General features: G+C 27.5%; 1 protein-coding gene across 3 annotated transcripts; it reads left to right on the forward strand.

Moving 5' to 3' along the window:
• The first annotated feature begins 689 nt into the window (after window positions 1-689).
• LOC107166470 (Eye-enriched kainate receptor) lies at window positions 690-26801 on the forward strand. 3 transcript variants are annotated; one of them, XM_015515144.2, is made up of 19 exons: window positions 690-773; window positions 1218-1310; window positions 1373-1488; window positions 5862-6023; window positions 6091-6342; window positions 8213-8391; window positions 8487-8540; window positions 11018-11182; window positions 11290-11442; window positions 12521-12724; window positions 15451-15654; window positions 16530-16634; window positions 17376-17654; window positions 18273-18470; window positions 19318-19543; window positions 19630-19794; window positions 19897-19997; window positions 25889-26017; window positions 26395-26801. In XM_015515144.2, exons 3-19 carry the CDS (start codon window positions 1398-1400, stop codon window positions 26443-26445), a joined length of 2718 nt encoding a protein of 905 aa, XP_015370630.2. In that variant the 5' UTR covers window positions 690-773; window positions 1218-1310; window positions 1373-1397; the 3' UTR covers window positions 26446-26801. The 3 variants fall into 3 exon arrangements, with proteins under 3 accessions (XP_015370630.2, XP_089080526.1, XP_089080525.1); XM_089224399.1 differs by lacking the exon at window positions 1218-1310 and having other exon boundaries at window positions 704-773; XM_089224400.1 differs by lacking the exons at window positions 11290-11442; window positions 12521-12724.

The raw sequence follows: 26801 nt of genomic DNA on the forward strand, positions 1-26801 counted from the left end.
ATGGTTGAATTTTAAAAATGTGTTCGACACTCATATTGAACATTTATTAACAATAAGTGTGTGCCTTTAAAAATTGAAGTATCTGTTACATGAAACGAACTATATGTACCTGGAGGGTATTGTCCTGAGAGCACCTAAAAAGTAATGCACTTTACATACTGAAATCCGAACCATACTTGTCACGTCATATACGTCATACTTATAATGCAGTCATCGATTGTCTGCTCGCGATTAATTATGACTGCTAAAAAAGGACAGTGCCAGTGCTTAAATTGTGGGAAAGGGTGATATTTGCTTTTCTTCAAAAAATAAAATATATACATATATATTTATGATCATCAATAAGACGTTTAAAATGATATTTTTTTTCACACTTTTGCATCCCCCTTTTTTATTTTTTATACCCGACTCAAGAATTGCAGCAGGACAGTCGTATTATATTTACCGATAAATGCACGCACATACACTGCAGCCGCTGTGAAAACAATCAATTACCTAAGCTACAATAAAACACGATGACGATCGCGAATATTATTCGGAAAAGTTTTTTTTTTCCGTAAAGAGCGCTCTGGTGGTCAGACCGAGTGACTGCATGTATATTTGACTACCCCTTCGCGTACGTCCGAATACCCTCGTGAAGCCGGACAAGTGTATCTACGCGTAAAACTGCTCGCAGTGATACCGCGTGTCCTAAAGGGTTAAAGTCCATTGCGGTGGACCCGTTCTACGGTATATTATTATACCAAACAATCACCGACAACTGTAATAATTAGGTATTATCATTATTATTATTATTATTATTAGTTGTAGTAGTATTTTTATTATTATACCATCAGATGGTAGCCAACTGTAATGTGTAACTACGTAATAATAATCTGTCGAATTTGTTTTTCGAACGACATTCATACCGCGAATTGAGCACATCTATGATACGACGTATGTATTTTGTGTGGCTGTATGAACAGTTCTATGCAGTTTGATACTGCATCAGTTTACGACGAAATTCGTCATCCCAATTAATATGTTGTTTACGTGCTTCCAACGGATATTGTAATTGGTATTTCAGTATTATTTTGTTTTTGTTTTCTGCTATTCCATCGTCGTCATCAATAATAATAATATATTATTCTATATTAACATAATATCGATATATTATTCAGCAGAACGCAAAGTGATCGGCCTTTTGAACATTATATAATAATATACTATTTCCACAGTATTACGGTGAAACAAGATAATTGCAATCACCGCACTATAAAATTGAGAATCATTCCTTATAAACGTCGTCCAATATAATATATATATATATGGTATGTTCTGTATAGTGTAGTTACATAACATACGTTCACAATACTAATAACCTTTGTTACAGTCGCGACTCTAGATCGTTAAAAATAATGAAGATACAACATCGAAACTCTTTAATTTTGGAACTTTTAATATGCTGGTCGTTAGTTCGAACACTGAAATCGAACAAAATAAAAATAGGTGAGCATTTTTAAGAGTATTTTTTATTTATTTATTAAAGTTAAATTATTAACAGTGTATACATAATATACTTGCAGTTCGTTCAATTCCTAATTTAATTCATACTTAAATCGAGTAGATGGAACGTTTTATTTTAAATTTTAATATTGTTCTGATTACCTCTATAATATGAGTTTGTCATTATTTCGATAAAATAGTATAAACACATTATTAGATTTTGAACGAAGTGATGAATGTATTGATTTTGCAATGATGTGTGTTTTTTTTTGTGTGTCTGTGTACAGCATAACTATTCGAAATAATGCTTCAATTTCAAACTTTGGTGGTGGTTTCCGATGTAAAAATGAATATCCTTGGTGCATTATAGAGGTCAATAACATTTTCCAATAGTTTTCAAAAAAATCGAGAAAAGCAAACAAAAAAAAATTACAGAAAATCGGGAATTTTCACGCAAAACCAGTTTTCGACCAAATCGATTTTTTTATATGGTTGTAATTCAAAAACTAATCACTATAAATACTTGTAAATAAACAAATGTTTATTTTAGTGTTATCTATATACAGTTTAATTTTTTTCACAAATTTTTGACTTTTTTTGAGTTATTTATAGACCACTGAAATTTTTATTGAGAATTTTTTTTCGAAGTGCCGGTAAAAGAATGTTGGACGACCAAAACAACTTGAAAATTTAATACAAGGTTCCTTATGAGTTGTTCTTATTGTAGCTAAAAAAAATTAAAAATCGTTAGTCACAATTTTTTTTTATAAGCGTTTATTTTTTAAATTTTTACGAAATCTGTCGAAAATGCGAAAATTTGCAAGTAATTTTGAAGTTGAAAAATCATAAAATTTTTTGTGTTTATAACTAAGGATTAAAAATACAACACTAAGTTTTCTATTAGTTTTCCTTCAAGTTGGTATAGAGAAAACTCGAAACATCATTATAGGAAAAATTTTAAGTGCGTTTGAATTTAAAATTTTTACGAAATTGCGTAACGATAACGATTTATCCTCAAACGATTTTAAATATTTGTTATTATTCAAAAAGTATAAGTCGTAGATACTTGAAAATTTCACAAATTATTTAGATTGGCATTTCCTTTATATGATTTAATTTTAAAAATCACGAAATTTCGTAAATTATTTTATCCTAGAAATTCATAAAAAATTTTCCTATTATATCTAAGATTTGAAAATTTAATACAAGACTCCTAAAATATTTTTAAAATAGCAGTTGAAAAATAAAAGAAATGCATAGTCACATTTTTTTTTACAAGCATTTAAATTTTAATTTTGACAACATACGTAAAAATCACGAAAATTCACAAAATTATTTTAAGCTAGATATTCATAAAAAATTTTCTTTTTAAATCTAAGATTTGAAAATTTTTAATAATCTATAATATATCCTATACAGATAAACCGTCTACGTTCAGAATCGTTTTTCGTATACAATGATACCTATCGTTGCATTCAAATTTAACCTACCCTAGTCAGAGGTCCACCCCCCCCCCCAATGTACAGCAGAGTGATACCCACTTACCTGCTTTTTTTTTTATTATTTCTTCGAATTTTAAAAAATCTACAGTAAAAGATACGCACAATTGCAGGAATATGCAATTTTACATTATAATTTTATTATAAATTGGAAAACATTTACAACTGCAATTGAATTCTAAAAATTCTAAAAAACGAAATTGAATAGATATCAGCTTAAACACGTTTACTCTAGCTGAGACTTTGAGGTTTCATTAAAGCACTTTTAGCATAATACTACTAAATAAACTCCAAATATAGGACATCATTATATAAAAAAAGCCATATCAAATATTAAATTATGATCAATAGTGTAAAATGTGACCTTTTAATTGTACAATTTTAGTGTTACAATTTAAAAACGTTTTTATGCCGAACGAACGATATATATTTTTATCATCAAAACTAAAGAAATGTTTCCAATTGGTCTTAGATGGTTTTAACAATCAAACTGGGATTGAAATACATTTTCCAATACTCTTATTTTTATGGCAAAAGAAAAAAAAAATAAATATAACACAATAAAACCAACTGTCACGACATTTGAAAGTCTATTCTGGTATAAAATAAAAAAGCATTTTATTGTTGGCTTAGTTTTTAACTTTTTCCGTAATAATATAATGTTGAATGAAACAAACTACATAATCTGTCGATTTAGCTTGTGCAGTATCCCAAATTCCCAACAAATGTTATTGATTTTTAAGTCATAGTGCCCCAAAGAGTCAAAGGTTAAAATTCAAAATGTGTTATTAAAATATATTTGTTAATAAATATCAATTAAAAAATATTATAAAACTTCATAAAATTAATTTTTACTAATAAAAATGGTTTATATCAATAGATTCAATAATCAACTTGTGTCTTATATTACATAATATTTATTAATAACAATATTATCTCTACATTATTCCCTTAATCTTGTATACTCTCTCCTCTCTCTTACTAGCACATTAAAATCCTAGCCTAACATCCTAACCTTAAGTGCCTCCGATGGGCGGCTCCTTATCTCCTGACACTCAAGCCATGTCACCTCCATCACATACGCTTATTGAAAAATAATATTAACAGATTGTGTGTATAATAGTATATGATAAAAAATGAAATAAAAATAACAATAAATTTATATATTAATACAAGGATTATCTTTTTTATCGAGTAAATTTTTAATTTATTACAACCGTTTGAAACAATTTTGATAGTGCAAAAATGATTTAAGATAATAATAATTCTAACAAAAGATAATAATATTGATTCAATTAAATTCATCCTTTCCTATGACAGGAAAATAATTAAATACCTATACTCATAATTTAGTAAAAAAATAGTGTAATTAAAAAAAAGTGTTATTAGAAATTATTCTTAAATTCGTTCCAGATATTGTGTACTTTATAGTAAATAAAGTTACTTTTCTTAGTATATGCACATAATTTATTTAACGATTGGTATATATTTTAAACCATCTCCTTTATATAAATTTTTTACGCGTGGTAATCGAATCGTAAATGAAATAAAATATTATGCTTAGATGAAAATCAATTTTCAATTAACATTATAAATATTTTGTAAGAGTTAAACACAATATTTAGGGTTTCAAATGCTCACAGACCAATAGGGCTTGACAACATATTTTATGATCGTTTACTGACTATTCCAACATATCAGCAGCCTATTCATAAAAAGAAGGCTCAGACACCGGTAATGGACATTTCAATTTACAACAGGAACTCGGCCAATACCCAGTCAGAGAGTTGGAAAATCGTCCGGAAAATTACGCTCTTAATGTTTCATATCCGATTTCTCATCACACTACAAAATGGCAAATTCACACCATTTTCCTTTTATTCTATATATACAACACTATAAGTCGACCCTTAAAGACTCTATATAAAGCTTTATTCAAACTTATAACATAGCGTTAAGTGTGGTTATGGTTACTATCCTTTTTTTCCTTTTCTTGCGGTTGAGCAAGTTAAGTGGTCTCAGAATTGTTAGATGTTAATTTTACAAATGATTTTGAATTTTTCCATAAAAAAAGTTATGAAAACGAAAAATATATAAATTAATATGGAAATGTGAACAAATATTATATTTATATATGACTTACAAGTATAATCATATATCACTAGAGAATAAATATATATATATATAATATGTAACACAATAATAAAATTTGCACAGCAGCATTGGTTCAAGACTTCAATTTTATTATTCGAACTATGAACTTGACGCATTTATTTCCATCTTTTTGTGAAGTTAAAATTGAGTAATATCTTATAGGGGTTTTAATTGGATATGACGTATGTACCAACTTAATTATTTATGGACAGAAACAAATCAATTACTAAATATTTTGATCTTATGTGATATAAATATTAAATAACTACTGTTTATTCATACATTTTCTTTTTCCCACAGTAAAATTTACATTAAGCATAAAGGTATAAAAAATTATAAATATTTTTTTCTACAAGTTTCAATATCTGGAGTAATTATCCTGGGATATTTAGTAGGTTTATTACTGTAAGGAAGCGTGTGATTGGTTAGAACACGTATATATTAATGTGGTTACTAAACTTTATATAATGTGTCACCCATCCAGAAACTAGTGACACCTGCTGATGCTTAACCTCAGAATACATTAGTACTAAGGATAAACACCACGTAATGCCAGGCTGCATAGTTTATAGAATTCAAATTCACAACCGATAAATAATATTATGGTTAAAATATTATCCTCAATATTAAACTATGTAATACTGTTACTACGAGTATATTATTTTAATATAATTTAATATTTTTTCCTTGAACCTTACATAATATATGACTATTAAATTTTAGGAGCGTTGTTTACACATGACCAGATCAATAGCAGCCTCGAAATAGCATTTAAATTTGCAGTCGATCAAATAAACCGCGATGCACATCTCTTACCACACACCCAAGTATCTTACGATATCCAGTACGTACCACATGATGACAGTTTTTACACCATTAAAACAGGTACGGTAACTTACAAAATTAAGACGATTATATTATCATCGTTTCTTAATCGATTAAACATAAATAGCATGTAGCCAACTCGATCTCGGCATCGCAGCTCTGTTCGGCCCGAGTAACAGTTACTTGGCATCACATCTACAGTCTATGTGCGACACTCTGGATTTACCACACATAGAAGCTAGACTTGATTTAGAAATGGACCCCAAAAGGTTATCGATCAATTTGTATCCAAAACAAAGTCTCCTGAACCAAGCTTATAGTGACGTTATATCATTTTTAAACTGGACGAAAATGGCCATTATATATGAACATGATTACGGTAAAATAGTATGCTATAAAATTTTTAATTATTAACCTGAACATTTAGTGATTGTGTATTACGTATTATCAATGGTACAAAATTTAAACCATACACAACAATTTTTGAACTCTCTCTCTCTCTCTCTCTCTCTCTCTCTGAACTCCTTAGAATAATCCCAAAAATTACATTGTCTTACTATGTGTTTAAAACTTCGATACGTATTGTTTTTAGTAAGACAGTCTTGCACTATAGTAAAGTTTTATCATTAAAACATGTATAACTTAGTAATAGGAATTGTTGTTCATTATTAAGTTCTCTATTGAGATAATCTACTGAATATGACAATTAATAGGTAGGCAGTAATTTTAGCCAATTTTATTTCATAAGATGCAACTAAAATTAATTATTAATGATGGTTCATTACATTTTTATATCCAACAAATAATTAGTATAATTATTTTGCAGTTATTGACTCACGATGAACGATGTACCTTGTAACGTGATTTTCGTACTAAAATTTTAATGAATTTGCTTTTCGATGATATTACGATTCATTTTAGTTTGTGTCAACTCGATTTTAATTTTTTCTCTGAAGTTAATAATAATTGTCAATTAACTGAATTACATTAAACCACAAACTTTGTCTCCTAACATTCAATTATTTTCAACACTTCACCGTTCACCATCTAATTACCCCAATATTTAATTCCAAACTGCTCGCTCAACGCCCATATTAACATAACACTTAAATGATTTAATGCACAGGCTTTTATGCTTATTATTTATTAGTTATATTTTATAATAACCTACATCGGAAATACATGACGCATCACTTGACTCCAAGTTACCACTTCCTGTAGGGGCTAAGTAAATTGGGTCCATGATAAATTTGGTAAATTTTGAAGTTGGTAAATTGAGTCCTGAGAAAAAACAGGTAGTAATCAACTAAGTTGAGCCCTGGGGACAAAAGGTAGTAAGTAAGTTAGGTACCAAGATAAAAATAATTGTAAATCCCAGCTATTAACTAAAAACTAAATCTCATAAGATTATATAATTATATACTTAATTTATATTAATTAAAAATATTACGAATACAAATTAATAAAAAATAATAAATGCCATTATACATGTATATTATATATACGGTAAAAACATAATTAATATTGATTTATTAAACTCAAACCGGGTTTTAACATTACTGGTATATTTAGTCATTTGCTTCCCTGTATAATATAATATAATAATTGACATCGGAATAAGTCTAGGTCCAAACCCTGGAAATTAATCCAACACAATAGAATTTTTCAAAACAATAAAAATGATAAACCTACTGTAAGTCACAACTAAAATATTGTACAGCCAATGGCCTTCGCTGCCGAAGCTTATTCTAATAAAAAAATAAAATATTGTAAAATTATTTAAGATATATAACATATTTATTATTATATAATTGTATTTTACAAAAAATGAACACTAGTGGCCTGTGTTGTCGAAGCATAAATTTATTTATATAAATTTCAAGATCAATAAAAAAAAAAATATATATATAATAAAACAATTTAATTTTTTAATTAGTTTCTGGGACTAACCATTTCTGTGCAACAATATTGCATTACCTATTTGGGGGCTTAGGTGACTTAGCCTTTTTCAAAACTCTTGAAATCTCCCTCACCCCTAAGTATTTTTCAACTTGTAAGTATTATAAATTATTTCAATAGGTGTTAATATATATTTCTAGCCCCCTCTCTAGATTTTTAACCAAATTTACGCCTGTGGTTATTTTTATATTTCTGTTGTAATAAAACATAAACCTTCTATACAATCACAATTACGTCATGTAAGTACACATTTAATCGTGCGTTCGTACAATCGATGTTTGCTATTTCAGATTTATTTAGAATGAAAGATTTCATGAAAACCGTGCCTGACAGAAAAACGGTAGAAGTATACTTGCGACATGCCACACCAGATACATACAGATCAGTACTGAATGAGATCAAAAACATGGAGATTTATAATATGCTGGTCGATACAAAATCGGAACATGTAGATCATTTTCTGAGAGGTGTAAGTCAAACGATTAAATTCCGTTTACATCGTTAATTACTTTTATGTTAATATTTTTATGTTTTCATTCGACGTTATTTATTCTCATAATATAGATACTACAACTCCAAATGAATGACTACAAGTTTCATTATCTTTTTACATCATTTGTAAGTACGATTAATTAATTATTTTGTATCTATTTAGTTATTTATTGGCTTTGATGTATATGATCCGTAATTTTATCATCTCATATTATATGAAAGTAAAATTTCAATATTATAATATATCTGCAGTTTTCATACGAAAGGGTTAAAGTTACTTTAAAAGAAAGCTGGTAAGTCGTGGATGTCACTTTGCTAAACAGTAGGTTACAAGTGGGTCTGAGTGGAGACGGTTTATCTGTCTAGGATATATTAGAGATTTTTAAAAATCTTATGAATTTCCATCTAAGATATTTGAACATTGCTATAATTTTTAAGTATTTAGTCAAAATGTCAACTTTAAATCCTTATAAAAAAAAATCGTGACTATGCATTTTTATCGATATTTATAAAAAAAAAAACTAAAAAAGTTGAAAAATTAAAATGTCAGTAAACAGCTCAAAACAAATCAAAAAAATTGAAATTTTTTTGAAAATTGTATTAAATACAGAAAATGCTTATATAAAAATTAAGTGAAAATTTGAAGTATCTGATCATTTGCTATAGAGTAACACCAAAATAAGAAAATCGCCGAATGAGAAATCTAGTGAAAACCCAATGTTGTAAAAATTTAAATTTCAAACGCTCATAAAAATTTAATTTGAATTTATGTTAGACATTTCTTTTTGTGATAAAGATTGATAAACTTGTAAAGAATCTTGTATTACATTTTCAAATATTGGATTTAAAAAGGAAATTTTTTATAAATATCTAGTTTAAAGTAATTATCGAATTTTTGTGATTTTTACGTATTTTTTTCAAAGTTCAAACTTTGAATGCTTATAAAAAGCTTTTATTTTTCATCTGCTATTGTAGCAATATGTTAAGAGTCTTTTATTACATTTACAAGCTTTCTACCTAACAAATAAATTTTTTTCGATATTAATTTTAAAAAAAACTAATAATGATCGAAAATTGCATATGCTTATAAATAGTTCAACTTAAGTCGAACATTTTTTGAAAACTGTCTGATGGATAGAATATAATTATATAAGCATTCGGTGAAAATTTCATATACCTATGGTCATTTGTTTTAAAGTTACATCAAAAACCAAAATCGATTTTCTCGAAAACTGATTGTGCGTAAAATTTCCCGTTTTTCCCTTAATTTTTAGTTTGTTTATCCCAATTATTTAGAAAGATATTGAGAATTTTTTACTTTTGACCCCATCAAAGTATCAACTAGCATCACTTTCTGATTGAACGAGGTACTGAAGTTGAAATTTGAAGCACTTTTACTGGCCCAAAAAACGTGTTGACAGATACAAAAAAAAACACACCCATCATGGTAAAATCAATACATTCCTCGCTCCGCTCAGAATCTAAAATAAAATAAATAAATAAAAATAAAACACGTATATTCTAAAAAACTATAATTCCTATCGCTCAAAAAAATTAAACCCTTAAAATATTCAAATATTTAAATTGAAATTACTAATCATCATACAAAATAAATCTTTCTTCTTCTTCTTCTAAAGGCATTTCTACTTTCTAAGAGTTTTTGCCGCCATTACTACACTTCGCCACCTGTCTCTATCTTGAACTGTCTCCCTCCAATTCTCAATAATTTAATTTTAATTTGTAAACCATAATTCATGATTTAATCTATGGAGAATAAAAATAAATGAAAACAAATCATCACATATCACATTTACGCTTCGACCAAATAACTACCCCTCGGTTATCCTCAATAACGAAACTATCACTAGATAAAATTCAGTAAAATATCTAGGTATTCATCTAGACCAAAGATTAACATGGGCCACTCACATCAAAACCAAAAGAAAATCAATGAATCTAAAACTACATAAACTTCATCAACTTCTCCGTTCAAAAATATTACTTAGTGACAAAACTCTTGTATATAAACAATTAATTCGTCCTGCATTGACATATGGTATTCAAATCTGGGGCTCAACCAAAAACTCAAACCTAAATCTTCTCCAATCCTTTCAGTCGATTAGTCTCCGTCTTCTGACAAATGCACCTTGGAATGTTAGTAATCATACAATCCATAAATACCTGAACATTCCAACTCTTCACACCCTCGCTTCAACACACTATAAAAAATTTCATTCTAAAACAAATAATCATCCAAACCCACTAATTTCAAACCTCTCCAGACTCTCCCGGATATCCCTCCCCATCAACTAAAACGAAATTGGCCTCGCTAAATAAAAAAAATACATCAGTTTGAAGTAGTGTCAATAATGGATGATGGATGCACCTTTCACTCAAGTCTCCAAACCTTATAAAAAAAATTTCAAATTTCCTTACCTATTATTTTATTATATTACAGATTGTAAATACATTTATTTATAAAAAAAACACAATTTGACCAATTTACTAGTTAAAATAAAAAAATGGATAAATAAGCATGTACTATTTGAATGGCTGGTACCAACTATATGATTTAGTATGTTTTTGTCGTATTTACTATTTAGGATATGGAAATGTTCGATTTAGAAGATTTCAAATATAATTTCGTGAACTTAACTACATTCAGAATGGTGGACATCGAAGATGTCGGTGTTCGAGAAGTACTCAAACACATGGAACAATATTCCACTGAAAAGAATCAGTCTATCAACAAGTTTATGTTGACACAGGTTTGTGGGGATAATGTGAAATTCTATAATTAAAATAATAATATTACAGAATGAAGGTATAATAATTATTATGTCATGTTCATACTTTAACGGTTTTAATTAATTAGTGTGAACCAGCTCTTATATATGATTCAGTTCAAGTTTTAGCAGTCGGTTTGGGCGCTCTGCAACAAAACAATATACTCGAATATCCAAATATTTCATGTAAAGATGAAATTCCTTGGAGTAACGGATCCAGTTTGATAAACTACATTAATTCGGTTAGTGGGATTTTAATCAAAAACCTAACATTTTCCTTTTCAAATCGTTAAAAATTTATAAAATTTCATAAAAACTTAACACGCCAGTTTTGCTAAAGAATTAAATTAATTAACAAGTTATAAGAAAAGCGAGTGTCTAATATTTTACTAATGGAATATTTGATATATTATATACAATTTATCTACACATATTATAGCTCAGTTCATCAATTAATTTTTGAGATAAATAATTCACTGATACAAAAATCTAAATAATCAAAATTAGCTCCTAAAAATTGAAAAATACTCTGAATTAAATTTCTCTTCTAAAAGAAAATTAATATATCATAATATACACATTATTATTTTTATCTATTTAAATATATAATATAAAAATTGTTTTAGAATGTATATAATGGTATAATATATACATACCTGAGTAATTTAATGTACCTATATTTATTTCAGTAATATAATATAATACTATTTATAAATACGTATTAATTAAACTCATTTTGAACTATTTTTGTTATATGCTGAAAGTTATAAAATAAAAATAATAATTAAAAAATTAATCTTATATATAATATAAAATCCTGATTGATGTTCAACAATAGGTCAAATAGTACTGCTAAATACCAACCAATAAATGTTAATCTTCTGTCATCAACCATTATTAACTACCTATCAAATTCGTTTGCTATATTAGGACTTATATTGTACAAATTGTAAATAATTTTAATAAAATAAAAATTTATCTATTCTTCATGTGTGTATTTTAATTAAAATATTAAAAATTATTAAAATAAGTTGTTTTTTTTTCACATGAAATTTATAATAAAGGATTTCGGCCAGTTCCACAAACTTATTATAAATAAATTAAATTAAATTTCCATATTACAAACTCAGGTGTGCAAAATAAATAATTTTTATCATAGAAAAGTTCATTGAATAGAATCAAATAAATTTGGATACCAACAATATTTCGTTTAACGGAAAATTCGCTTTTGGAAATTTGACTTTAAAGGATTTTACATTAATCCTCCAAAATTGTTATATATTTAATTTATTAATTAATTAAAAAAAAAAAAAAAACTAGGTGGAGATAAAAGGACTTACTGGGCCGATACAGTTCAAAAATGGCCAAAGAACAGACTTTAAATTAGATTTAATGAAACTCAAACAACATGCGTTGGCAAAAGTTGGAGAGTGGACACCTGGACTTGGCGTAAACATCACAGATATGTCTGCTTTTCACGACACAGCTCCTTACAATATTACACTTGTAGTTGTAACAATTGTGGTAATTATTACGAAATATTTTATTTTCAAAATGTAATTTACTATATCATTATAATTATAATGAATATAAAATACACAATTATTTAATATTTAATAAATATTATGTTAGTCAAAACTTAAAAGTTTTATTTAAACATTCGTAATGTGTAAGACTAGCACTTTCGTATAATAGTACAAGTATTTAAATAATTCAAAATTATTCTAATGGTACTTATTGTTTTTACGAAAAAAACATTTTGAGACCGAAAAAATTTATTTTTATCTTAGTAAAATATTGTTCTTTGATAAAAAAAAAATCAAAATAATAATAATTTAAACCCAAGCTACCAACACTATGAAAAATATTTATAAACTGGCTAGAACTATATTATATTCAAGTATAATTAGGTAACACCCACTCGTCTTAAAATATTCCCATTAATAACACTCATCACGTCATAAATATAATATTATACCTTAAGTATGAATTAGCTTATTTTTTTTAAATAGCATAACTAAAAAAAATCAAATAGAAATTTTTAGTTTAATTAATTAAAAATTTAATATACATATTTGAAATAATTGTTACCTATCGGCTATCAAATTATTAAAATTAATTTTTATACGTAAATATGAGTAATGGTATGTTTATTTTTTATGTTTTGAAAATTTAACTTAAAGTTAGGTGTCGTCATTTTTGTTTGTAACAACTTTAAATATATGTTAATATTATGTAAATAGTACAAACCTTTTTGTAATCAAAATGGAAAATTATTAGAGGTTGATAAATTAAATTTGAAAACTATTATACTTACAGTATAATTTTGTCGTGTATATTGTAAAAGAACACGCATTTACTATACATTAATGTTTACAAGTTTCAATTTAAAGTTGTGTTCATTCTGAACAACGTATTCGATTATTTCCATTGAAAAAAAAAAATGATTACAGCTAAAACCCAATATTATTTACTTTATATACAAAAAAATTTCAAAGATTAAAATATCTCTACATGAATACAGACATAAATTATTTCTTTCGTGAAAGTATCATTTCGAAATGTTCATTATTTTCAGTCAGTATTGAACCAAAGTTGAATTCATTTTTGATTTCTAATACTTGAAGCTTTGGCGTTTTCTCATTCTTTATTATTTTTTTTTTTTTTACCCGAAATCGTCTATCGACCTAAACACACGGGTGCTCTACAATATTTAATTAATATTGATAATATTCTTTAATGCGTACTTAAGATTTTGAATAAGACATGGTATCATAAATTTTAATTCACTCTAAAATTATTTATAGCTGTTGTTAACAACATAGAGTGTAATTATTCAAATAAACGTTCACATTACACTAACGTAGTCAAATAAAAGTAATAAAAAATAATAGGATTAAAAAAAAAAAAACAGTGAAATGAGAATTCCAGATAATATTTGAGAATGGAATTACCACGGTTTGGCAGATGTCATATTAACACATCGTGATGAACGGTGAAATAAACACGAAATATAATGCATTAGGTGCAGTTTAGATGACCATATTTTTTAGAAATTTTCCTCAGAATATAACATAATTTTTATGTTATGTACGACGACTGTAATTCCGTTTTTGATAATCGCCACAGTTTTTGAAGTGAGCTCTATATTCAACGCTTAAATCATGAGATTAAAAACACTATAGCTATTCAATATTATCACGTAACCCGTTGGATGGACATAATACGAATTTACATTCGAAATCATCTAATTTTTAGAGTATCATATTAATATGTGTACTGTATACCATGATTCTCGACACCATCTGAAAACCGATTGATATTTAAGATCACCCCGACATATATACATACCAGTAACTAGGTTAAACGGAAAGCTCAACATCGATGTAGCAAAATTTTTAAATTTATATTAAATATTTAAATATTAAGTATTGTAATTCATATACTATTTACTTAGTGCAATTATAGACACTTAGGAGATAATGCTAATTAAACTAATATACTGGGAAAAACTGAATTATAATTCATGTTCATTTTCTTATAGTGACCATTACATTTAATTAAAACAAGCTAATAGACTAAAATATAATATACTAATAATGTGATATATATATCACCTTCTATATCTGTGATTCTCAAGCTTTTTTTGGTTCTCGGCACTCACAAGTTTTGGCGGCAACATACATTTAATGAAATAAAGTACTGTTTTCAATATTTTTTACTAGCATAATTACAAGTATCAAACATTTCTGGCAGCACACCTAATCGATCTCGCGGCACTGTAGTGTATGAATAAAAACGAACTTTCTTTGTTTCTGCACGGGCCCTTTCAATTACAACATTTAGATTCTATTATGCTAATGAACTCTCGAATATTAGCTTTCAATACGTAAGATACATTTGCAAGTAGTAAAAATAAAAAATACAATATTTTGCAAATAACATAATACAAATTAGGTACTTATATATGCATGAAAAATTGATATTCAACAAGAATCTAGACTTTAAATTAATTTATTATATACCTTTGAAGTATTTTGAAACTAACTAAAACCAATTCAAAAGTACGTAAATACATAATTTACTGAAAAGTGACAAGGACTTGTTGATTAATCTTGTAATATATGTAACTGTAGATTAGATACATAAGTTAACTATAAACATTGATTATTCGTGTAATAAATTATGTGCAATAGTGTTTTATAAATACATATAACTAATAAGATATTTATTTTATACTTTTACTCTAGGAATTTCCCTATGTCATGATGCATCTAGAAAAAAATTACACGGGGAACGCAAGATTTTATGGGTTTTGTGTCGATTTGTTAGAAATTATTGCTAAACAAGTTGGATTTGATTATATCTTGGATTTAGTACCTGACAATAAGTACGGTGCTCAGGATCCAGTAACATTAGAATGGAATGGTATAGTGGAACAACTCATAAAGCATGTATGTTTCTTATCACATTATTACTTATACATATTATAGTTATTTAATTATCCTTGTGTATAAGTATAATATATATTTTTCACAAAGCTATCACAACTCAGTATGCATTTTATACTATTTTTAGGATAGTTTATATTATAATATACACGCTTAAAATCATATTACATTATTATATCCAATATAATATTGTGATTTGTATTAAATACAATATTATTTACGGGGGACGAGGTGGCCGAGTGGTCTGCCGCGTCGGCTGTGGCTCAGCCGGACAGGGTTCGATCCTCGACCATCGGGCGGCATTTTTCTCCGGGCAAGTCACGGTGTCCGGAGAACAAGTGCCGCCATCCCCCACTCTGGGGCATGGCAGAAATCTACGGGTGCCCCAATAGAAATCCTGCCAAAACTCTCACCCACGTGTAAAACCAACCTACAGTTCCATAAGAACCTACAGTACTACCCCCTTCCCAATGGGCCCATAGTTGCCGCGGCATAATTTAAAAAAAAAAATTATTTACATGCCAATGAACTAGGTGCATATATAATAATCAAATCACTTTGCATTACTATAATATAGTAATAATATAATTATTTCATTTAAATATTATAATAACATCGATATTTTTTTTCGTTATATTTATGTGTAATGTATATAAATGAGTGTAAACGATATTACGAAATATTACCTAACCTCAAGCACATTGTATAAATAAAAATATCATTTTAATGTAATACTTCAATTTAGTTTACTACCTAGCCTAAGAATTAGTAACTACCTTAATTCCTAACTATAATGGATCTATTAACAGGAAAAATAAATTTTATCGGATTTAATGTTTTCATTTGTAAGTCCTCCATTCATGTTTTTTTTTCCTTAGAAAGCAGACTTGGCTGTTGGATCAATGACCATTAACTACGTCAGAGAAAGTGTTATTGACTTCACTAAGCCGTTTATGAACTTGGGGATCAGTATATTATATAAGGTAGATCATATTATAATGTTATAATTGTACACATTGTGTACCTATTTTAATTCAAATACATAATTTCATTTAAAATTAATGTAATTATATAGATATATCGGTGAAATAATATAATAAGTGTAAATATGATGTTGATTAATAAAATCTGTGAATTTCTAACGTTTATTTGTCATTCTGACTTAACATGATGCACTTGAATAACAATATTTGGTATTTGATAAATAAATAAATAAAAATTAAACTTTGATCCATAGTAATTTTAAATATTTTTATTTAAGTCATGTTATAAATAAATACATTTCTTAAGTAATAAAATATATATATATATATATATATATTGTTAAAACATTATATTGAATTAAACATTATTCCTTTGAAAGTTTATAATTGTTTTAACCTTAAATGAATATAATATAGGCTTTACAAACTTTAAACTATAAATGTGATGAGTTGATTAAAACTATCACCTAGTTAATTTTAATTGTAAAATCTTTTATGTAGATTGTTAAAGTTTCACTCTTAAATATAAACAATTTCTAAAACTTTATTTTGTATGCAACTCTTCTGTGAAAAACTTACATAACTTATTTTTAATACTGTTGGATAAATTATGACTTTCTAAAACACATTTATTCTCAATACTCATAAGATACGCAATTAATATAAATTGTGATTGATATATTTTTACAATTATTAATATCGTTGTTCTGTTCATAAGTCACGAAGTTCCATGTTCAATAGGTCCCCAGCAATCAACCAGCTCAATTTTTTTCATTCATGAACCCTCTGGCACTGGAGGTATGGATCTACTGGTTAATAGCATACGTGGTCGTGTCAGTTACACTGTACATTGTTGCCAAATTTTCACCGTACGAATGGGAGGACCAAACTTCCGGAAAGCTATTCAGCAGCCCCAATCTAGCAACAAATGTGCCTCAAATCAACAGGTTCACTCTTTCTAACAGTTTTTGGTTCACCATTGGTTCACTCATGCAACAAGGTTCAGACATAAGTCCAAAGGTTTGGTTTATTTAGTTTAAAGTTTAAAATATTTTACTATTACATTTTTTTACGAAATGTTGTTAATTTATCATCGTTTACGAACATGCAGTGGAATTCTCGTGATTTTTAATTGACGGATACCTATATAATAATCGATTGCGATATTTGACGCAGGAACATACGAGTAGCTTCCAACCTCCTCCAGAATTACAATTGAACTATTGTTATTTTTAGTTTGTCTCATAAAATATGAAATGTAATTTGTAAGAGTAAGTTTATAAAATTTTCTTGATTTTTGAAACATGTCATTTATAATTTATTACATTTATTCATGATAAATGACCACTTTCCTATGAATGGCTGACAATAATTTTTAATAATAAAAACCTATTCCAATCGTAATAGGTACTTACCATTTTATTGTAAAAATTGATGGTATTAAACGTAATTGATTAGTACTGTTACTATCATAAAATATAGTTCAATTTTAAAAAGGGTGATTAATTTCTAATAAATTAATATAATTTATCTTAATCACTTTAAATTATAAAAATACATACATAACATGAATGATACGCGTTTTAATAATGTTTTTCAAATAATTAATCTCCGAAATATTGCTAACGATATTTTTAGGCAATTTCTACGAAAATAATTGGATGTGTTTGGTGGTCCTTCACATTGATTATAGTGTCTTCATACACGGCAAATTTGGCTGCTTTTTTGACAGTGGAGAGAATGGTTAGCCCGATTGAAAATGCTGAAGACCTTGCTGCACAAACAAATATTGCATATGGTACATTGGACAGTGGTACTACAATGACATTTTTTAGGGTAATGTTATACCTACTATTTAAACCAGCCTATCATAGTTCTAAAGATGTAGTAATATATTATGTTTTTTTTATTAATTTGTTTCTTATGACTGTTTTATAAAATTTGCAAACTTTTTAACGCGGACAACAATGTGTTATCAACATTTATAGAATATTTTAAATGCCTATAAATAGCATAAAAAAATATTTTAAATCATATCATATCTAAAAATATATAAATTAGTATTTGATTCGATATTCAACTCTTTACGCTGTAGATGAGTTATTAATTTTAGAAACACAACTACATAAAAACCAAAATGATTTTTTCAAAAACCTGTTTTTATGGTCCTTAATTTTTCTAATTATTTTTAAGTATGTAACGCATAAGTAATTGTTCACTTTTGATCAATTCAAATTATCAGCTAAAATCCAAACTCAAAGATGGATATTGGATAACTTTTAAGCACCAAAAAGTAATGACCGACAAAAGAAACAATATCATCGCTGCTTTCAGAATCTAAAATTGTATATTTTATGATTAGATATTAATCATATACGTTTGGAATTTATATACTTATTTTCGTAGTTGGAATAAATTTAAAGTACCTATATTTTAATTCGAAAATAATGTTAATATTTATTTAATTTTCATATAATCTTATTTCGTAAGTAGGTACTAAATATTTTCCGGTTTTTTTTTTACTGTCAACCATCGTGTATCGTGGTATTACACCACCTATTATAATATGACTATAAATAAGTAATAACATGAAACGGATCGTTTTATCATATTAGAACACTTGAATGTACTGATAATTTAATTATATTTTTAAAAGACATCTGATTTATTGTCATTGTCATAGGACTCCATGATTGAAACGTACAAGAAAATGTGGGCGTACATGCAGAAGAAGAAACCGTCAGTGTTCGTGACTTCGTATGACGAAGGTATTGAGAGGGTTCTGCAAGGTAACTTTGCGTTTCTAATGGAATCCACGATGCTCGACTACGTTGTGCAGAGGAACTGTAACCTGACCCAAATAAATGGATTGCTGGACTCCAAAGGATATGGAATAGCCACACCTATGGGTTGGTCTTGATTAAATTTACTAGTGTTGGGTAAATAATATTTAAACGCAAGCGTAATATTATTATGCGTGAATTTATTTCATCAGGGTCACCGTGGAAAGACCAGATATCCTTGTCGATTCTCGATCTGCAAGAAAAAGGTGAAATACAAATGCTTTACAACAAATGGTGGAAGCCACCGAACGACATGTGCGTACCAGAAGGGTCCGGGGCCGGGGCTAAGACAAACACTCTGGATTTCAAAAATATATGTAAATACCTACACGATACATTTGTCACATCTTGGTGATAATATTACCTTATATTACAATATAGTTCCTATGTATATACCACATATCTGTACGTTTGTTTAGGTGGAGTGTTCGCCGTACTTCTGGTAGGACTTATCATATCGATTATGGTATCGATGTTTGAATTCTATCACTACAGGAAGAAAATAAAACAAATCGAACAGGTTGGTAAAATATATTAATTGTTTTTAAGTCTTTTAAAGTCTAATAGTCTCTTATAGCAGCTTTAATCGATGCTTCTAAAATCCTACATTACACTTACAATTTAAAAAAAAGCTAAGCAAAATAAGCCTATATAGATCATGATCATTATTAATTAGATTGATGGGTGAATTTCACAAATTTGGACGAAAATTATCATGTACCTATTATCATTAATTTAATAGGTAAGTACATAATATTATAAACCTTTCAATAAAAACGGAAATAAGAAGAATCCGAGTAAAAAAAAAATACGAAATTGTTGGACTAATTTAGTTTTCTATTTAATTCATTTTAAATCATTTACACAAGATAACATTTTTTCTATATGGTGAATGTATTTGAATGAGGAACAAATCCAATCTTGAGTGTGTAATCTCCCTGTAATTTTAAAATATGTAAATATTTGTGTATGAGCGATAAATTCGTGAACAATGGCTGTGCGATCTCCCTAAAATATATATGAGAAAATCAATGCCCTTTAAGCAGGATATTTTCCTCCAGGACAGAGTCAGTGTGTAATTATCACAGTGAAAAAAAACAAATGTACTTTAAACAGTTTAAACCTATAAATATATACCACTTATAGAGATAGTTTTTGAATAACTAAAATTAAAAATGGGTACACCGTTCATTTTTCATTAACTTTTTATAATTTTTTGATACATATTTTCACGTTAAAGTAAATTTATGCAATAGGTACCTAATCAAAACATTTTAAATGTATTTCGAAGTAAAATTTGTATTCCTCAAATAACGACGCACATAAAGTTTTGTGTTAATCTATTACTTTTGTTAAGGAAAAATATAAATTGGTGTAAATAAAGCTTCATTGTGAAATATCCATGGTAATATCAGCTGTAAAATTAAAATATAATGCGGTTTAAAGTAAATAATTTTACTTAACACGTGGTACTATAATCTCTTTGCTGTACTTGTCATGAGTAATTAAATGTTATTTTTTAAATTTCCAACAGCAAAAACTTTTAAAGATATATCAACTTACATTTGTGTATTTTATATTTATAAGGTTGTCATAATATAGCATAATACTTGATAATAAACATAAGTTACAAAAATAACTTTTAGAGTTTGCTGAAATCACTGAATAACTGATTACTTAAAGAGTTATTACGTTTTATACAAATATTGATGATTGTGATATGGAGCACTGAGTTGTATTCAATACAAGAAACTATTAGGATAATGATTATTGATTACTATTAAGTATAAATGTAAGTTTTTTCTGTGTTATGTAAGTCCAGGACTTGAAATATTTTCATTAGCTTAATTGAAATAAATTATGATGGTTATGATATATACGAATGACATCTTATATTCCTATTCCATAATACCAATATTTTTAATATAAACCGTACAATTATTATTTTTGTATTTAGTTAGTTAATTTAATTTCCAGTGATCAAACTATTAAAAAAATTAAGCCTTAAATGGCCCATTTGAAATTAATTTATGTCGTTTATGTTAGAATGTGAAGTAACGTAAACAGCATGAAGAGGTCTGTAAGAGTGTCAAATGAGCTGCTAAGAATAGAACAAATAAAAGTACAATGAAACCTCCTCTAACTAACTCCTCCAAATAGTGAACACCTTCACTATCACACATTTTTTTAGAATAAAGTACAAACTTTCTACAAACTGAACCATCTGAATGGCTAGAAAGAATAGCTGATAACATTTCAGTGACCAAGAGTGTTCAGTGTTAAGAGGTTTCTCTGTATTAGCGACGAAAGACAAGAATATGAATAACTATGAAATATTTTAAGGGATTTTTGCGTAAAATGTATTGTATACATTATATTTCCAACAATAGTCTAAAATATACAAATATAACTTATAACAATATTATTTTATTTTTCAATTTTTGCATACCATATGTAATATATGTATAAAATACACTTTAAACGAGTTTTAAAAAATTCAATTATAATTATAATGCTAAAGTATCTCAAAAAAAAAAAAAAAATTATGATAAAAATTATGTGATATATACATAGAATATCGATATTATGTCAAAATCAGTTTGAGTTATGTCATAATATGAGCCACGATTGAGACAGAAAATTACTCTAAATATTTTCTCATTTGATTCATCTTACTACAATACACATTTTTTTTATCACATCGACCATTTAAATACAGATAAATAAAAATTACATATCATGATATCTGGTATACATAACAATTTAAAATACCAACAGCCTAAGTAAAAAATATACACTTTACTTATACTTACTTATTTTTAATTTTTAATTTATTTGTAACTATATTAATCAAATATTTGTCAATCAATATTGCTTTGGTATTTAATACTAATCAACATTCAAACACCATGAAAATAAATTTAAACAAAATATTAACCATTAAATCTATGTAGGACGTAGGTATTCAAAAAAAAAAATATAAATATATTTTTATTTTGTTACAAGTTATACACAAATTAATAAATATATTTTGGATTGCTACCTATTCGAGGGATATTAAATTTATTTTTTAAATTCTACTCAACTTTATCTCTTCCACCATGACCAGTTGCTTTATGACTTTCTACGATTTTTCAAAATTTCTTCGATTTAGATAGTTTTCATATGATACAACATAAATAATATTTTCAGTTTTAGTTTTTGGTTTTAAAATAATATGAACATTTCCTACTTCAATCAGATCATATTTACGACATAAATAATATTGGTTTTGAGTTTTAGTTTTACCTGGATTCAATTTCGCATCATTGATTTCATTTAAAGCTTTATCTTAGTCTTCCTGACTCCGCGGGTTTTTAGATTCTGAACGAAGTGATGAATGTATTGACTTTACAATGATGTGTGTTTTTTTTTTTTTGTGTGTGTCTGTGGTGTACAGCATAACTAGTTGAAATAATGCTTCAATTTCAAACGTCTAGGCGGATAGTGAAATTTCATAAGCATTAAATTCTTTGACTATATGGCCTAGGCATTTAATAAAATGCCTGATTTGACTATATGCCAACGACATATATGTAAACCATGAAAACATTCTATAATATATTATGTACTTATTTATAAATTTGCAGTACAAAATTGTAATGAAAATCCTTCGAGGTAGCTAAAAAAACAATTTTTATGCTGTATTTAATATTTTTAATCTAATTACATTATTAACTGTTAGGAAATTGTTCTACCTTAAAGAATTATGTTCAAAAACATTGCACAACATATAAGTATTAGGTACTTATTGCATTACTGAAATATTATAGTTTCTAGTCTGTATGTTAGGTTTCCACGCATTATGGCCACAACAATTAATTTCTTGATACATAATGAAACGCACAAAATACATTAAAACGATTAAACATTTCTAGAACAATCAAACTGGATAGATTAAACATTTTTGAATTCTACTGCAGTGTTGTGTATTGTGCGTATCTGCAATATACTATAATATTATAAAACACATATTTTATTTTTTATCCAATTGAAGTGATTTGAATACAATTTATGTGTATTAAACTAACTACGACTAAGGACAAAACATATACACGCGTACCTATGAATAAAAATAGTGAAATTTTCATAATATTCTTATTACGAAGTCTCGTGGATAACAAAATAATTTGCAATACAAAAAAATTCGTTAAAAATTATTAAATAGATTTGGTTTGGTCCTTAAAAATATTTCATCAAATTGTACGTTTTGTTAAATGGAAGTTCGTGGAACCCATATACGTACGTATGTTTAATAAACATATTGCTAATGTTATAATTTCTACGTCTTAAATACGTATAGAATACTCATAAAAACACAATTTTATGTTGTTGTAGTTACTACTTACTATAATATGTATTGTTAGTGCCTTGGCTCAGAATATTATTAAACTCTTTGTAAATAGTAAATATATAATAATAACAATAACAATAACAATATACAGTAGTTGTATTATATATAGCAGTATTGTAGTGGTAGTTGTAGTACAGTAATAGATGTATTCAGACTCGTCGTGATAACGCATCGTTAGGTATGGTACACTGGTATGAAAGGCAGTTTGAAACGTTTTAAGTATTTGTGGAAATCACGAAGCATTAACGTGTAGACAGTTTTGCTTTCGTTGCGGGCCCGACGAAGAGACCTACCTCTGATGTACTATACTCGTATACTGTCCGCGCGGTGTAGTCGTAGCCGTGACTCGTATAGGTGAGAGCACACACAGACATCGAGTCATATCAAAAAGTCGAGACGGAGAGCCATTTAAATATAATGAGATTCTAATGTGCTCTCGTGTTTATCTAAATTATACCGAAAACGGCATCATAATGGCTGCAAAAGGAATACATTATAATATTTAAAATAAACAATATATACGTATACATAAACGCGTGTGCACACTGTATACACACATTATATTATAATATAACACGAGCATCCGACCGACACCCGGATAAACGTGTTCGACTGAAAGGTAAAATTCATAGAGCAAACAACCGTAATATTTTATTTGTGAATCACTGACGCGTGGTTCTCGACAACGACAGCATGGTATTCGAGAAACATCGTTAACGGCAGCGGCCGCGACACAACATTATCGTTTGTCTGAACTTTATACATATGTACGAATATTTTATATTATATATTATGTATAAAAGGTGATTTCCCCTAAACACGACCCACCCTTTTTTTCCTTCAGTAGTGCAGACCATTGAAAATCTAATTTTTGAAATTCTTAATATCTTTTGCACTAGCTATTGGTACTTTCCTCTAATACTTTTAAATACTGTATTGGGTGTATTTTTACTTGAAAATCAAATACTTTTGAAAATTCAAACGCAAAATGTCAGTTGTTACATGTTTTTTTTTTAATTGTTACACTATTTTATTTATAATATTTTTTCGTTCATAAAAATTGATAACCCATATTTCCTACTTCCGATGTCTGGTTTGTTTGTGAATGTGATTATTAAAAAACATTAATATTTCATTAAGAATTGTTTACTATTTAACTATATACATACCTGTCAACTTAATATTAAAGAATTGCTTTAATATAACAAGTTTTATTTATTTTGATTTTTCATTGTACATTTAAGGAAATTGTACGAATATTTCTAATAACACCTAAAAATAAATTGTGACATGACAACTTTAAATTAGTAAAAACAAAATTTGAATTTAAATTAATTAATTAGATAATATTAGTTTGGTGAATTTGCAAGTATATATTTACTTTATTCAAATACATTCCAAGTATTTTTATTTGTATCTTAAATACTTTTTCTTAAAAGTATTTGAAATACTTTCTGAATGGATGTATTTGTACTTGTATTTAAATACAATTTCAAAAGTATCTTTTAAAATACTGATATTTTCTATATTTGTGCAAGACCATTTTAATAGACTGTATTATTCTCCTACAAATAATCTCAAGCCTTTTAAAACATGGTTTTATATGACGTGTGCCTTTATTGTATAATATGCAAATTCCAAAAATTATTATAAATCATCGTAAAACAAAAATGGAAAAACGTACTTGATGAATCAACCTTGTATGTAATATATTCCTAACGGGTTCAATAATTCTGAAAAACCGTAAGCCACGTTCAGAGGATTATTTTTGAACACGTTATGGGCCGTTGCTGGTCCATGATGACTGACAATAAACCGTGTAAATCGTTCCACTACCAAAACGTCTTTACATCTGCTTTGACGCGAACATTACTTTCAAACAAAATAATATTAAGTCGTAATCATTTAGTTTTATTTCTTGTTCTTTTTCCTTTAATGCATTTGATACAGTTTTACGTTTTTATCACACTACTTTTGTCTTGTTTTTATTTGATTTTTTCGCATCCAACATGAAACAGCGAATAGGACCGCAAAGATCCACTTGGAGAGACTTGGTTGACGAATTATGGTTTGTTTTGAAATGTCAGGGATCCAGACAGCGAACAGTTTTGACACACAGATGCGAGCAGTGCCATCCAAAAGTCAGAGTAAGTTTACAATGTTATTATATAACTGATTCGTAACAGATCACATCCACATTTTGCATATTATGCTGGGTCAGATTAAGGGGTTGTGAGGGTCCCAGCGCCTATACAATATAGTGACTTAGTAAATTAAGTAAATTAAACAATGAATAAGTCAACTATTTTAAAAATTATGTTTTACGTTTTTATTTTATTTAAATCTTTGGAGAAATTTACTGCTGAACAGCGAATGTACTTTTTTTTTTTGGTTGAGGGAGCTCATAAGTTTTTTTTTTTTGAGACCCCTGTCCATCCTCCCTAAATCTAGTCCTTGCCATACCTTTCATAATATGAAATAGTATATTATTATTAATATTAAAATGTAATATTATGTTATTTAGACAGCAGAACGACGTTCTAGGCGAGATTTTATAGAAGCCAGCAGACTATAATACGACGTTAATTATAGTTGCCATAACGCATATATTGTATACGTTATCATTGTCACGTAAATATTGTAGTGTTAGCCTAAAAAATAACATTTCAATATTCAATTTTCAATTAGTATTTACTTTCTATTAGATTAATGCACATTTAGTACTTGTTAACCAGTAATATAATATTGTTAGTGTAACATAATAATATGTATTATTTGTTTATGAATTATTTTTTTTTCTACACTTAATCGTAAATAATATAATATATTAAATTAAATTAAATCAGCCTTAAATAATTAAATTTATTTATTTATGTATTTTGTTTTTTTTATTAAATAAGTCCTTGGTGACTACGGTCATAAGTTGTATTG

Source organism: Diuraphis noxia, unplaced genomic scaffold (genome assembly GCF_037042655.1).
Source record: "Diuraphis noxia isolate RWA-SAM2 unplaced genomic scaffold, SU_Dnox_SAM2 contig0003, whole genome shotgun sequence".
In the NCBI taxonomy this organism is placed as follows: domain Eukaryota; kingdom Metazoa; phylum Arthropoda; class Insecta; order Hemiptera; family Aphididae; genus Diuraphis; species Diuraphis noxia.